The sequence below is a fragment of the Vanacampus margaritifer genome, chromosome 19, assembly GCF_051991255.1.
Source record: "Vanacampus margaritifer isolate UIUO_Vmar chromosome 19, RoL_Vmar_1.0, whole genome shotgun sequence".
NCBI classification, from domain to species: Eukaryota; Metazoa; Chordata; class Actinopteri; order Syngnathiformes; family Syngnathidae; genus Vanacampus; species Vanacampus margaritifer.
The window spans coordinates 7,646,262-7,662,417 of record NC_135450.1 but is presented as its reverse complement, the minus strand read 5'-3'; the positions used below and the strand labels follow the sequence as shown (position 1 = coordinate 7,662,417).

Below are 16,156 nucleotides of genomic sequence, written 5' to 3'. Positions count from 1 at the left end.
ATTTTATTTAATATTTGCTGCATTTGTGCATTGAGAGCTGTAACAAAATATGAAACTTGGAAAACAACACTACAGCATCTCAAGGCGCCACTCTATTTTGGTGACTTCATGCAATATTTGAAACAGCTCTCAGTATTTACTACTTGCCTTGAAAACTTCAAAAGTGAGGCATTTTTGTTGTATTGTGTGTACCTAATGAACTGTGTCTTTCATATGGTTGTGTAAAGAAAACGTTTGTGCTAGGAAAAAAAGAAAAAAAGGTTTCCCGACGCTTCCGGGTCATGTGACACTTTCGCGGGAGGAGAAAGAGGAGGAGAAACAAATGTAACTTCTGCTTTGTGGACCAGCCCGGTCCGTTACAGCCCTCTTTTCTTTTCCCCCTCTGCGTGCGCGAGGAACAACTCATGACACACTCCCACGCAAACCCACGCGCGCGCACCCACTTAAATAAAAGTCGAGTCGAAGTTTTAGTACTGTAGTTTCGTGGCGAGCATGGCCGGCGGTTCGGTGTCGGAGTGCAAGGAGTACTTGTTCAAGGTGTTGGTAATCGGGGAGCTGGGCGTGGGGAAGACGAGCATCATCAAGCGGTATGTGCACCAGCTCTTCTCCCAGCACTACCGAGCCACCATCGGCGTCGACTTCGCCCTCAAGGTCCTCAATTGGGACAGCAAGACGCTGGTCCGACTGCAGCTCTGGGACATCGCAGGTAAACACGCATGGACATCCACCCTAAAAAAAAAAAAAAAGCAAAAAATAAATTAATCATCTAAAAATGTAGACATTTGCCACTCTATGTTCGTTGTAGTTCATAATTGTCAGTGGAATGTAGGTCACGTTATTATTATCCACTCAACCATAAGAGCCGGCCCACCTTCATGGGGCCCGAAGCACATTTCTGATCATTTTATTACCCTCTATTTCTGCCAAAAATGTTGATTATTTGTCATTCATACATCGTTCTTACCTGATTTAATATACAGTGGAGTCACTGGAGTGTAAGGTGATGAATAAAACGAATAATACCATAACTATCACATAGAAACCACCAATTCTGTAAAACAATGCAATGTACTACAGTAAAAGATCAATATTTATCTAAGAACATGATGAAAATAACAAAATCATACCCCAAAAAAAAACGCTAAATAGTAATGAATATGTGTCGATTGATAGTGACATGTTTTGTCAGTCAAAGTTGCCTGAAATAAATACATAAATTTGCGACCAATCAGAGAACAGGCAAAAGCTGATGTCATCAGGCTGGCTCCGTGAGGATGAATTTGAAATCGAATTGGGTAACAACACAGTCCCATAGTAAGATCTTATTTCCTTGACACCGATAACCAATGTACTACTTTCCCATTTAGACTGCTTTCTTTTTTGGCATCATGGGGCATTTTAGAAAGAGCACAAAAAAATTGGGGATTTTTTTGAGTCATTCAAGTTACGTCGGCCAGCAGTGGTTATGAAGGCCCTCGTTAGATTAGATTGACATGGCAACACAATGGGACCGAAATGTGATTGGACAAAAAAAAAATCCAACATCCACAAACACTACCGGAAGCAATATTTGCTAACCTTTATTGAGCTAAGGCACATATTCTAGATTAGATATAAATCACATGGCGTACAATCTAACAAAAATGTGGATACCATGCTAGTAAATAATAATAATAATAAATAATTTGGCAAGCCATGATGTCTGCTTGTCAGAAATTTAGCTATTTTCACCATTATGTGTCTTTTGCAAAGACCTTTACTACCAAATTACAAGTTGCATGACTCCAGTTATTCTATCAATCTTCACGCTCACTAGTCGGAAACAGACACACACACACAAAAACACCCTGCCCAAATAGCGTCTGTTTGTCACACACACACACACACACACACGCACACAATGTAAACACAGGATGGTGACACTCAGGAAGCACACAAGCTGGTAGCTGTAATGTAAGTGTCAATTTAGGATACATATTAATAAGCACACGGATTATGTGACTGATCATAATAATGCTCTTATACATTTTTTCAAACATTTTCTACTATTTCTGCCATCGTGGTTAGCATCTGAAATCATCTGATTCTATTATTACATAGTCAAGCATATGAGCCCCCGCTTCTGTTCCTAAAAATGGCTGCCCTTTCAGGAGGTGCTCCATGTTGATAGGCCTTGCTTGAATTAACTAGCTAACCAATCAATTTGATTTAATTGACATGATTATGAGTCATGCGTTTCTGTTTGTGACCCGCTAAATACCTAACAAAATCATTTTAAATACAGCGCGGGATTGATTTTGTAAGCTATTCTGCTATTTTTATTTGATCTGCACTGGACTCCATCACCATGGCAACTAATATGGTAACATTCTTCAATGCCAGTTTAAAAGGTATGAGACAAGTTGATTATTCTGTGAGAATGCTAAATTGATGCACTAACACAAATTAATACACTAGCATTACAGGGGTTATCAGTTGGATGTTCTGTAACGCCTTTGAAGTTTTCAATGTCTTGATTGAATTGAGTGGGACAGACCATAATAAAGACAACTGATTTGTAGGAATGCATAGCAGAAGGGTGGCGAGTGGAGAGTGTAAAATGTTGTTTTGATGTTTAGCTAGCAAGATCACACCAAAATTGTGCAACTCATTTCTACAAAACTTCTAAGTGTATAAGAGGTGCTACATACATGAGTGTAGAAACCATTTGATTAAAAGAAAAAATAGTCTGGAATTGTAGCGGTCATTCAGTAGAATCTTAAAATCTTATGTCATTCTTCGTTCGGCATGAACCAGGAAGTAGCCTCCTAACCAGAAAATGAGTGAGGCAATCAATCATAACTATAACCTTATGACCATTATTATGTCTTATGCTATCAATTTGCGAGCCAGGAAGTATTTTTCTTCATTCTCCCAACTCTTCAGAATGCCAAATTGTACGGTCAAGTCCATACGTTATGGTCTGTGAACCAGGAAGTAGCCTGTTAACAAACAGATAGACAAGCACTCAAGAACTGTTGTTTTCTTCGAATTTTTGTTCTAAAATTGGTTATGTTGCTTTTGTCGTTCTGTTTCTGGACTTGCTGCTAAAATAAGTAAGAAGGTGGTGTAAAAGAGTATAGAACGTCGGTTTACTCACCAAGTCATTAAGAACCGCCCATCAGGCTATTAAAGGAGAGGAGGTTTAAACATCCACGTTCATCATCAGTGTTAATGCTCATCACATTAGAAGGAATGATAGGAATCAGCCTGAAGCCTCGAAATGTCAAGCCCGCTTTCACCCTCAAATTGATACTCTCGCTTGGATAGAATTGCTATTTGCGAGGTCAAAGGAAACAAAATGGTGCCACCTGTTTGAGCCTTTTCAAAGAAATGTCATACCTTATTGTCTCCATCACAAAATACAACAGGGAAATGTTTATGTTCGTGCTCTCCTTGTAATGCAGTTGTGACAAAGCGTGTCGAGAGCACACGCTTGACATATCTGAAAAGTGTTGTTAGCACTGATGCTAACTTAGCACTGATGCTACAGCTCGCTCAACTCTGAGAGTTAATCTTATCTTAGAAACTAGCGCTATAACGACCGCGAATAAGAAAATTAGCATGGACACTAGCGCTAACATAACCCTATAAACAATATTGTTAATTAGATTCGATTTAATTTGATTTGTTTATTTGAAAGGGGACAGTACAATTTCACAAAACAGAATTAGCCAAAAGTTGTTGTTTTTTCATCATCAACCATGTTAGCATGGATATTAGCTTTAACAGAACTCTAAACCATAAAGTAAATAAAGCTAGTCGGAATTACATAACTCTTTGTAATAACATTAGCATGGGCACCGTAACAATTCTGAACAATAACAAACAACAGATAATATATACTAACGCACAATACAACGCTAAACCATAATGTAACCAAGGACTTTTGCAATAATCTAACTGAAAAATACTGTAGCCTAATGCATGACACTAGAAATGGTGTGCCTCTCAATAATAACATTACAGTAGACACTTGCATAACTGCAACTTTGATTAAAAATCACGTTAGTAAAGACATTAGCACTAACACAGCTCATATACTGGCACTAACACAACTCTGAACAATAATGTTAGCATTGTGATATTTCATGACGCAACTCTAATAACGTTAGCATTGACACTTGTGCTAATGCCACTTTGAAGAATAACATAAGTATTGACACATGTGCCAATACAACTTTATATCACAATGTTAGTATGGACCGTAGGCTAGCAAATATATGAACACTGATGCTAGTATGGACGATGGCGCTAACCCATCTCTGAGTTGTAACGTTAGCACAGACGCTAGGGCTAACACAACTTGAGAAGCATCCTAGCTGGTCCGCCCGGATCCTAGACTGAGCGCTGAAGTAGTCGATCCAGGGTTGCCATGGAAATGACAGATGACAAGCATCAATTATTTAGAAGCTGTGTTATTTTAAGACTAAATCCGTACTTATTGTAGCATCAAATCCCATCCCTAGTCGCCAGTTTGCCCTTCATCTGGTCTCAAGTGCGACGTGCAACACTGAGCGTTATCACTGGAATTCCTCACATTACGTCAGGTCAGCTGAAGGTAAACGTAAAACAAGAGCACGTCAGTGGGCCGCTGCTCGAGGCTCTGCTAATCTGCAGTAAGATCACATCGTGGTCATGTGCTCACAACTGCCTCCATGACCGCAACTTTTATTACGTGACAATTGCAGTAGGTGCTCACGGCTACATTCTTTTCTAAATGAAACCACCGGCAAGCCTTTTATTTTTAAAGCTTATGTTGTCAGATGAGTTTGAAATGTTTTGGAAAAATAATTTTATGCTTTTTGGGGGGCAATTAGTCTTTTAACATCTGTAAAAATGCCATGCATCTTTTTAATTCCACACTAGGAGGGAAACTCTAATATCACTTTCCTTCATGTCTGTAATGTACCGCCAACAAAACAGATCTTGCACCTTTTTCCAAAGAAATGTTGACTTTTATTTTGTTTAATTAGCTGCCCCAGATGATGTACTATGTGTGGCATAGCTGTGTTTGTATTGTGTTTTTTGCACAGTATTGATGTTATCTATAATTATGATATTAAGAAGTGAATTAAGTTAGGCAAGTCCTAACTGAAGGTCCAGCTACCAAATGCAACACTCATGACTGGACTTTTGTTTGGAGGGATCCGAGGGATGTACACCACTGCTACTAGTGCCGCCGCCGCTGCTTTTGCTATACAGCCGCGTCTGGCTTGGACAGTTTCCATGGCAACGTGCACACCCACGCAATGGCAACGCGTACCAGCGTAGAGCAACTATGGATAATGATGACATCGTCTCGCTTTCGCCCACGCACAAAAAATAACACCACACTCCCGTTAGTATTAATGATGTTGGCGACATGTGACCAGCTGTATATGTGTCATTTGTCATCTAATGTAGCGTGTGTGGGCAGTGCTTACATGCCCACACTGTCCATTCCTATGCTAATTAGGTTAGTGGCATATGACACTCGTTAGCGCTTTTAGCTGATGTAACTTTATTTATTGAGTAGAACAATTCACCGGCTGTTTAAAAAATAGAATGGCTTTTGGCACAGCGCTGACCTCCGGGTGGTTCAACTGTTAACAAAACTTTTTTTTTTTTTTTCAAATGAAATGTGTGTGTGACTGTCCAAATGGTGGCAAACAGGCTACTTCCTTATTGACTATCGAACTAACGAACTGACTGACCAACTGATAAACTAATTAGGATAGATAGATAGATAGATAGATAGATAGATAGATAGATAGATAGATAGATAGATAGATAGCCTGCTTGTTTGCTTGCTAGCTAACTAGCTCGATGGATGGATGGATGGATGGATGGATGGATGGATGGATGGATGGATGGATGGATAGCTAGCCAGCTAGCTAGCCAGATAGATAGATAGATAGATAGCCTGCGTGTTTGCTTGCTAGCTAACTAGCTCAATAGATAGATAGATAGATAGCTAACTGACTGACGTGATAGCTTACGATACAGTGGTTTGGCTTTAGCTAGGTGGATAGCTTTGGAACTAGCTAACTCATTCACTCACTAAATAACTAAATAACAAGCAAGGTAACGAAATAAGTAGATAGCTTTTGAGAGAGCTATGTGACAATGTCTATGTGTAGCTTACAAAATACTGTCGATAGCTAGCTAGATTGTTGTGTAACTAAATAAACATCTAACTAACAACGTCTTGGGGGGAATGGAACGACATTTCAAATTGAGTTGAGAACTTGATTATGGTGTAAATACAACTTAAAAGTCAAGGTACTGTACATGTCATCCACACATTTTCTTTTATTTATATAAATCCATCATGCGAGCACGTTACAAGAGGTCATGCTTCATGTACTTTGCTGTGATGAAACATTTGTGACTTGTGCTGTGTCAATACCTCACGTAAGTCATTAGCCCGTACGGCTGGCACTCGTGCGTGCACGCCACCGTGTCGATATAATCGCTCGATGCGAGTCTTCGGAGATGTTCCCTGGAGGAGGACACTCGGACTGGCTGACAGCCTCGCTCTCATATTGACCGAGCGTTAACGACTGAATGTGTCACAAAATCAAAGCGGGAATCCATTCCATCCACGCGAATTTAGTTACTGCTGGTTTTGTAATGCTTTCTTCAACAAAACTTACTGATTTGATGCATTAATTTAAGTATTTTTCTCATTGTTTAGTACCTGGTTACACAGTCAGGACTTAACCTGACTAAAGCTGCCGCTTGATTACACCACTATCATGTTTTTATTTTAAAAACAATCAATTCTATGCAAAAACACAATATGACAACATGTAACTGCTACATAAATTAATAGTTCAGGATCAATTAAACACGTTAATTTGTGCAGATGTGTTGGATGCAAAATATGTTGCCCTGACCAAGACCAAATGGTCAAATCAACCAGGTCAAATTTGAAATCTGATTGATTTAAAAATATAAAAAACAGTCCCACTGCTAAAATCGGCCAGGACCACTGACTCTGAAGGTCCCTGGATGGTTTAGATTAATTTGGCAACACAGAGGCTGTCATCTGATTGGACGAAAAGGATTGACATAAACTAGTACTACTGAAAGCTGCCCGGCCAAGAGAAACACTGACTATACTAGAAAATAGACTGATTGGTAAAAAATAATAACATTTCCAATGGCAATTTTATAATGTAATCAGTAAAAATAACCTTCTGAAAATGTCTGATCAAATTTGATTTATTTAGTGAAGTTTTTGAAATGATTTACAAATGTTTATATAGATGTACATAGCTCTGGATGCTAATACACTGATGCTAGTGCTATCACAACAAACAAAATGTCTTGGCTAGTTGGTGCTTTGAGGTCAAAATGGCAACAATAGAAATTCTACTATCACTTTCACAACCATCAATATAATGGTGTAAGATGTTATTTTAACTGTCTGGAATCTGTAAATGGAATCTATCAGCTCTTTATGCCACTGTGTCGTTCGTGTCTCTTGTGCATTCACCTGGGGTTACATGAGCTAAAATTAGACTGCCAATTATGAGCAATTAGCATCGGGCCTTTAGGCCCCACAGTGGATTCACTCCCTAACACCCCGCTCGGCGTCACACCACTTCATCCACTCGCCGGCATGGCCGCTAAGTACCTGCTGCACCCAAGTGGAAGTTGATACGTTGTACAGTAAACTGCTTTTCAAGAATGGGCAAAATGAGTTGGACCTTGAAAGGTTGTCCACGATCATGTATTTCCATTACAAAGTTTTTCTTTTCGGCCCTTTGAGCCACCTCATATGCTTGTGCTAATTCTATTGTGATGCATCGCCTCAGATGTTCTCACAGACAGCCTATATGTAGAGAAAAGGGTTATTATGACGGCAGATTACTTCTCTGCGTGGATTAGGCCCCTGGCATGTGAAGGAAAGTGGGTCATGGTTTTTTTGGCTGAGGGAGTGAAATTGTAGCGCGTTTGAAGACTATTACTGGAGTTCCTCAACAACATCCCTCTGATTTTCACGCAGGTCAGGAGCGGTTCGGGAACATGACGCGGGTGTACTACAAGGAGGCGGTGGGGGCCTTTGTGGTTTTCGACGTGACCAGAGGCTCCACGTTCGAGGCCGTGTCCAAGTGGAAGCAGGACCTGGACAGCAAGGTGAAGCTGGCCAACGGCAGCCCCATCCCCTCGGTACTGCTAGCCAACAAGTGTGACCAGAAGAAGGAGGGCTACAACAACTCCACGCTCATGGAAAATTTCTGCAAGGAGACGGGCTTCTTGGGCTGGTTCGAGACGTCTGCCAAGGTGAGCTTTCCTGGCGGCATATTTCCAATGTTACAGTGCGGGACCGGCGCGAAGTAAACGGTACAGCCAGCTTCCAATAGCTGCCGGGAGCGAGCAAGAAAGATTGGCACTGTTGAACTGTCAACCAAGATAGCATTTATCATTAGGCTTAAACAATAATACAACCACTGGTCACCAGATTGACTAGCGATTAAATTTGGTATAAATAGCTATTGGTGATAATTTATTGTGTATTTGATTTTCTGCGAAATTTTTAATATGGACAAACTGGTCACCCTAGTATGGAAGAGGATTGGGGCCAGTGAAGAGAAAAAAAAGGTTGGCAAGATTTTGACTTTATTCTCAGAATTCTGACTTTTAAATCATAATTCTGACTTTAATCTCAGAATTCTGACATTAAAGTGAGAATGCTGACATCTGAGAATAAAGTCAGAATTATGTGAATAAAGTCAGAATTTCTGTTCTTTATTCTCAGAATTCTCACTTTAAAATCTGAATTCTGAGATTAAAGTCAGAATTCTGAGAATAAAGTCAAAATCTTGCCAAAATCTTCTGACATTAAAGTGAGAATGCTGACTTCAAAGTCAAAATTCTTAGAATAAAGTGAGAATTATGTGAATAAAGTGAGAATTCTGAGAATAAAGTCAGAATTCTCAGTTTAATGTCAGAATTCTGATTTTATTAGTGCTACTATTATTCTCAGTTTAAAGTCAGAATTCTAAGAATAAAGTCAGAATTCTGACTTTCTGAGGAGAATAAAGACAGAATTCTCACTTTAGAGTCAGAATTCTGTGATTAAAGTGAGAATTCTGAGGATAAAGTCAGAATTCTGACTTTAAAGTCAGAATTCTGAGATTAAAGTCAGAATTCTGACTTTAAAGTCAGAATTCCTAAATAAAGTGTGAATCCTGCCAAACTTTTTTTTCACTCTTCGCTGGCGCTAATCCTCTTCCGTACCCTAGTATAAAGTTTTTGTTATTCATTAAGTCTGAGCCTAGATAACATACAGTGGAACCTGAAAATCAAATTTGGAACAAATCCAAATCCGAATGCTAATTGAATTGGAGACTTCCCTAAATAGCAAATAGCATAATGTGGGTGACAAAATGTCCTCTTTTGCATAGACATGTCCGCTAACTTAGATGCCTCATCTAGGTTGGGGGGGGGGGGGGGGGTTGTTTATAAATTCATGAAAATGTCCGGGTTTAATTGTTTTTCATGGGCCCAATTAGCATAATGCTGTCTGACGCCTTGTGTGACAAATGTTGATGAAATGGGATAGCAGTGTTTCCTACAGATTTGAAATCTACTTGGGTGGGTGGACTCCGGCGTGTTGGACGGGAGGTGGGTCTCAGTCCTGTTACTACGTCTCCTCTAGCCTCACGAAGTGAGTGACGGCGAACTAACGTTACATGCGGTATATTCTGTCGCGATACTTTTTTTTTCTTTTTAAATATATTTTTTATAAATTTCTTGAAAACTTCTTGGGTGGTGGCCAATTTACTGGGGTGGCCCACCCAAGTATTAACATGGTGTGGGAAACACTGGTTAGAATATGAATATAATATACAATAATGCAAGCAAGATGACAGCCCGTTCATTCGTCTGCATTTCACCACCGTTGTTGACGTCATAGAAGTTCAAATTTTGTGCTGAGCTGTGTCCCAGAACTCTGCTAGCGTTGTGCACTCCCAAACCGGATTTTTTTTTTCTATGCTGGTTGAGGAAGTAGAGCCCTTTGGCCGTTGTGCGTAGGAAACAGCCTCTGTGAAAAGGATTCAAATCTGAGCCTTAGCTTAGCCAAAAGCGGTTAGTGCTAGCTAGCAAAGTGCAACACTTAAACACACTGTCACTTGTTATCAAAGGTAGTGTGTTTTGTTTTCATGTTAACATTACATTTGTGGTTAAATTCTTTACACGTTTGTACAGTTATTTCAAATATAAAATCTGTTTATTTCTTTACCTTCTCCTTTTATTATAATTTTTTAATTTATTGTACGCACACACCATTTTGGACAGCTTTACACTTTCAAAAGGTATGCTTGGATGAGTTTTCCCCACTAACACTACCTACAGATGCCACAAGTATGTGTCCCAATACTTTTGTCTCATCAGTGTATCTTGTGGTGCGGTAGAAATGTTTTCAGCCAACGCTATGTGGTCGTTAAAATGGCGAGCGCACTTCCCCTCATGGGAAACACAAGTCGTCCCGCAGGGGAAGCCGAGCGCGCTTCTTCTTTCCGTGTGGTGCAATCATCATGCCAGTTACGAAAGCCTCTCTGCCTTTTGTTCAACGAAGGCGTTTGCAAACTAGTTCAAGATGTCTTGAGCCTGCCGTGGCTGTGGAGATATCACATGACAGTGATTGAGGGATGCTGCAGTCCAGATAGCTAACAGGGTTATAGGTCATCTGAGAGATAATTGTATTGCTGTGTTTCGTTAGTGATGTCACAGGTTACCAAGTTTTTGTTGCTGTGCTCTTTTTTTTTTTTTTTCCGCATAAAAAAAGGCTTGGGCTTGTATTGTCTCTTTGAATGTTTTTCTTCTCACATGTGGACAGAATTAGTTTTTGGAAGCCTTTTTCACATTGTTTCTTTTTTTCACAACTATGATGCTACGTAATGTTTTTTTTCTTCACTTTTTTTGCCTCAGTGGTGGTCTGCTCTCAATTGAGTGTCCCATTATACTGCAGATATTCTTTATAGCATTGCTAAACCCACACAACTAATGGAGGTCTTTCGCACAGATGGCATTGTTGTTGTGATGGCAGCTGTATTGCATGCAGAGAGATGTACAATACTAGTTAACTACAGTATTTTAAAAATGAATGGCAGGCAGTGCATTTGCAAATTAGTCCACCTGTTAACTCATTCACTGCCATTGACGGTTATAAACGTCCAAAAATTATTTTAACTATTTCTATTAGTTTAACATTTGTTTTCTACTTTTGTTAACAAGAGTATGAAAACCTAGATTTTTTTTTATTGTACATTTAGAACAGATGTCAAATGTGTGATTAATCCTGAGTTAACTATTGAAGTAAAAATACTAATAACAATAATCACCTGACGCCCCTAATTTTTAATAATCATCTCGTCAGGCGATTATTTTTTTAAATTGAAATTAATCGCATGACTTCACTAGTTAACTCCCGATAAATCACAAATTTTACTTATTTATTAGTTAGTTACTTATTTATTTATTATACTCTTGTTAACAAAAGTAGGGAAAAAATTTAACTAATAGAAATAGTTCAAATTAATTTTTGACGTTTATAGCCGTCAATGGCATTGAATGAGTGTTTTAATAGCGCCATCATCATGTTGCAATTCAATACTATACAAAAATGTAATATAGCAGCACGCATCTTATATATATATATATATATATACAGTATATGTATATGTATATATATATGTATATGTATATATATATATACAGTATATGTATATGTATATATATATGTATATGTATATATATATATATATATATATATATATATATATATATATATATGTGTGTGTATATGTATATATGTGTGTGTATATGTATATATGTGTGTATATGTATATATGTGTGTATATGTATATATATGTGTATATATGTATATATATGTGTATATATGTATATATGTGTATGTATATATGTATATATGTGTATATATATATATATATATATATATATATGTGTGTATGTATATATGTGTGTATGTATATATATGTGTATGTATATATATATATGTATATGTGTATATATATGTGTGTATATGTATGTATATGTGTATGTATATGTATGTATATGTGTATATATATGTGTATATATATATGTATATGTATGCATATATGTATGCATATATATATATATATATGTATGTATGTATGTGTGTGTGTATATATATGTTAATAAAAGCCACAGTAGCACTGTAGCTTTTCCAAAGTTTGACAGTCAATGTCTTATTGCTTGGCACAATATCCCGCCACTTCCTCATCTTGTATATAAACCCACACAAGCAGCCTTAACTCGGCGTCATGTGAATACGGGAGACGTGAGCGTGGCGCGCCCGTTAGATTTTTGTGTGACGCGGCGACCAATTGGAATGACGCTACGTTCATCCGCTGCTTGTCATGGGGGGAAGTGAGCGAACCACTTAAGTCAGGAGGTTGTTCTGCTTCTCCCATACGAAAAAAAAATAAAAAATTGTCGATCATATGACTGGAGTCACATGCCTCGCATTGATCACGACTGTGAGCTTTGAACAGCAGATTGGACTCGAGTCACAAGTTTTCATTCATAAACAATGATTGACTTGTCTTTGTGAACTATAGCTTTAGTTTTGGAAAAGATGCACGGTGCTGTAAAGGGGCAGGGAAAAGGCCGTTAATATTCATTACCTCTTCAACCTACAGTGACAGCTTCTGGCTGCAGTGTGAAGGACGAAAAAAAAAGAAGAATGTTTTCACTTTGTCTCAGTTGACATCAGGCTGCCTGCGAAAATCATTTGCCAGCTGTTGCCCAAACACAACACTTCATAGAAAGATGTGTGCACTGGACGAACAGAGCAACACTGCTTGTCTAGCCCATGGATTGGGGGGGGCTTCCTTTACACATAATAAATTGTTCACATTTGTCAATGGGATATGGTCATTAACTCATTCACTTCCAGCCATTTTCACTGAAGCAACCCCCTTCGTTTTACTGAATTTTGACTGGTTTTGCAAGGCCCACAGAATATTTTGTTCTAAGATTAAAGTCTCTTCTTTCATCAGGAAAAAAAAGTATATTTTTATCTGTTTCCGTTTTGCAGCAATTAGAATATAGCTCAGTTTAATCATTATTCACAAATGTATTTAGAATTGTGAGTAATTGAGGGTTTTTTCAACATGGTTCTGGTTCATTTACTAAGCTCTGCTGCCACCTGCTGGCCGTTTGTGTAATAACTACCATTTCTTCAACTATTTTTTTTGCAGTTGAGAGGCTGCATCAAAGCCTTCTGTATGCCCTAGCATTAAACAAACAAACAACATTTTTTTTAAAAAAAAAACGTATAAATACGTCTTTGGGACACTAAACATTTAAAATAGAACATATTTGTACGTTTTTGGGACCAAATGAGTTAGTAACCCGACAGGGCACAATTGCACAATCTTGCTGCGATTCAGACGAATGTCACACTGTCTGGAAAAGGTGGCATTTTCCCACATTTTTTTCTGTCACTGTTCTGTGTAAAGGATCCTAATACTGGGGGATGAAGATGAACCACTGAAGATGACCCATTCATTTTCTGAGTGTAAAAAGGAATTATCTAAAACTGGGACTAGGGCTGGACAACGTGTCAAGATTTGAGGCGTCATTCATGGCTGAACCATACTAATAATATATTTTTTAATCCGGTGAATGACAGCTCATATTCATTCATTTCTTACAGACCTCTGAAATAACAAATATGCGAAAATTACCTTGGATTACGTTATTAATGATTGATGATAATTAATGTTAATTATGTATGTTAAGACTAGGGGTGACCGGCTGAGGGCTCCACAGCCTATTGACATTTTTAAACAGGCTTTTAAAACCTTTCTTTTTGCAAAAGCTTTTTGCTAGACTTTTTTTTTTTTTACTCTGTAGCACTTGATTGAAATATAAAGTGCATTACAAATAAAATGTATTATTACTATTATTATTATTATTAAAATTATTGCATTAATTTTGAGTTAATTTAAAGTTCCTTTATGTTATGCTACAATTTTTTTTAACTTGTGATTAATGACCACCCCTTACCTGGAAAGCCTGTACCGTGGGAATTCCAGTTGCAACGCAGCAGACATGTCCACATGACAATTTAATAATAAATTTAATAATAATGCATATATTTGTGGAGATTGGGGTCAAGTTGTATTTTACAATTTTAGAAAATACTTCATTTTAAAGATTAGTTAGCTCTTAATATGAAAAGAAAAATGCACTGAGCTGTCACTGTCTAACAAATGCAATTATCCATCTAGTGGCAGAAAAATGACCAACACAAATCAATATCACACTCATTTTTTACAGTACAACTCAATTTTACAAATTATTATGAAATTACTGTATCAATGACTAAAAGATGCAGCCCTATTTCTATTTAATATATTTTTCCACTTCTATGTTAACAAGAGTATGAAAACTTATAACAATATTTTATTGTATATTTATTTTATTGCACATTTAGAATAGATGTAAAGTTTGTGATGAATCTAATTAACTAATGAATTCATGAGATTAACTACGATTACAGATTACTTTTTTTTTGTTTTTGCATGACACCCCTAGTTAAGACATTGATCATGTTCATGATTTCTCACAATAATTATCAACAATGGAAACGTTTACCCTAACCCGAGTAACAATACGCAACACTTTATTTCTATAAATCTTTGCAAATATTACTATTTTCAAATGATCTCTCAAATACACGTTAGTGTCGTGGCTAGTCTGTTCTATATATATATATATATATATATATATATATATATATATATATTAGCTGCCCTATTTACAATCAAAACATCGAATGATCAGTCCCACTCTGCTCCTCTCACAGGACAATATCAACGTGGACGAGGCAGCCAAATTCCTGGTGGAGAACATCTTGGCCAATGACAAGGGCTTGCCGTACGAGGAGAGCAACGGAGACCGCATCAAACTGGACCAAGAAACTGTGGCGGCAGAGAGCAAGCCGGGCTGCTGCTAACACTCAATACATCCACACTAACAAGCAAACACAGGTCCAAAAACACACCCAGGGCGGGAATGTTTTGGGACAACTCCAGGAAGACTGAGGCTTGGTTTTTGTTTTTGAATAGTAGCTTTCCCTACAGTAAAATGTTATCTTGATGTCCTCCAAAATAACTGCTGTATCATCCACCTTCAAACCACTATGTGTTTGTTTAGTTGACAGTTTATTCCACCACTAACAATTAATCCCAGCCCCTAAATACTTCAAGTTGGTTTGTTGGACCTGGACTTTACCTGACGGCAAGGGCTGGGAATATTTTTTGATGAATTATTATTATGATTACGTTAGAGAACCTGCAGTCCCTTGCTGCTTTTTACTTGTGTAAGACACTTAACTTTGGAGTGTTTGCCACTGTGTACACAGAAGGGCTATAAAGCCTTTTTTTTTTTAAGTCTTTTAAATTGCACGCTTGTTTATGTCGCTTTGCATTCGATTTGACTACTGCGCCACAGTTAAGCATGAACAGTGTTATTGTCCTGTTTGTACAGCTGTAAAAGTGATTTGTACAGCAGTTCTGACATGTTGCTGTATTTCCTCGAATGCCTCTGCAATTAAATACATAAACTGCTATTTGAGGAAATGCAGCTTTGTTTTTTTTTCATACTGCAATAATACACATTGTTTTGAACACTTAAAGACAAACACTCTGTCTTGGTGCCTTGGTGGTCATCCATTATTTAATATCTGAGATGAAGATGAAAATGTTCTCTTGTACATTGTGCATGAAGAATTGTTAGGTTTATGTGTGGAAAATATGATGAGAAGAATAAACATTTTTACTAATGTATATTGATTGCTGGTTTTGGAAAATGCTCTCATGCTGTCTAGATTAAATTGTATTTAAATTGTGTGTTTTGCCTTGGTGTGGATTCATTTACAATACAACAGCATTGCTGATGTTTTCGTGCCATTAGCATTATAGTGATTGCTTTTATGAAACTTGGTTAATTATGAACAGTTCAAACACATAAATTGTGATCTTTTGCTCAGACTTAAAAGTTTGGTTTGAAAGATTTTTTTAAATTAAGAGCATTTATTGCATGTACTGTAATCACTACTATTATTATT

The 16,156-nt window shown here is 37.7% G+C and overlaps 1 protein-coding gene across 1 annotated transcript; it reads left to right on the top strand.

Moving 5' to 3' along the window:
* Positions 1–315: 315 nt before the first annotated feature.
* Positions 316–15,938, top strand: rab32a (RAB32a, member RAS oncogene family). The gene is made up of 3 exons (XM_077551920.1): positions 316–706; positions 8,036–8,313; positions 14,894–15,938. The coding sequence occupies exons 1-3, from the start codon at positions 493–495 to the stop codon at positions 15,041–15,043; spliced, it is 642 nt and encodes a 213-aa protein (XP_077408046.1). The 5' UTR covers positions 316–492; the 3' UTR covers positions 15,044–15,938.
* The last annotated feature ends 218 nt before the right edge of the window (positions 15,939–16,156 follow it).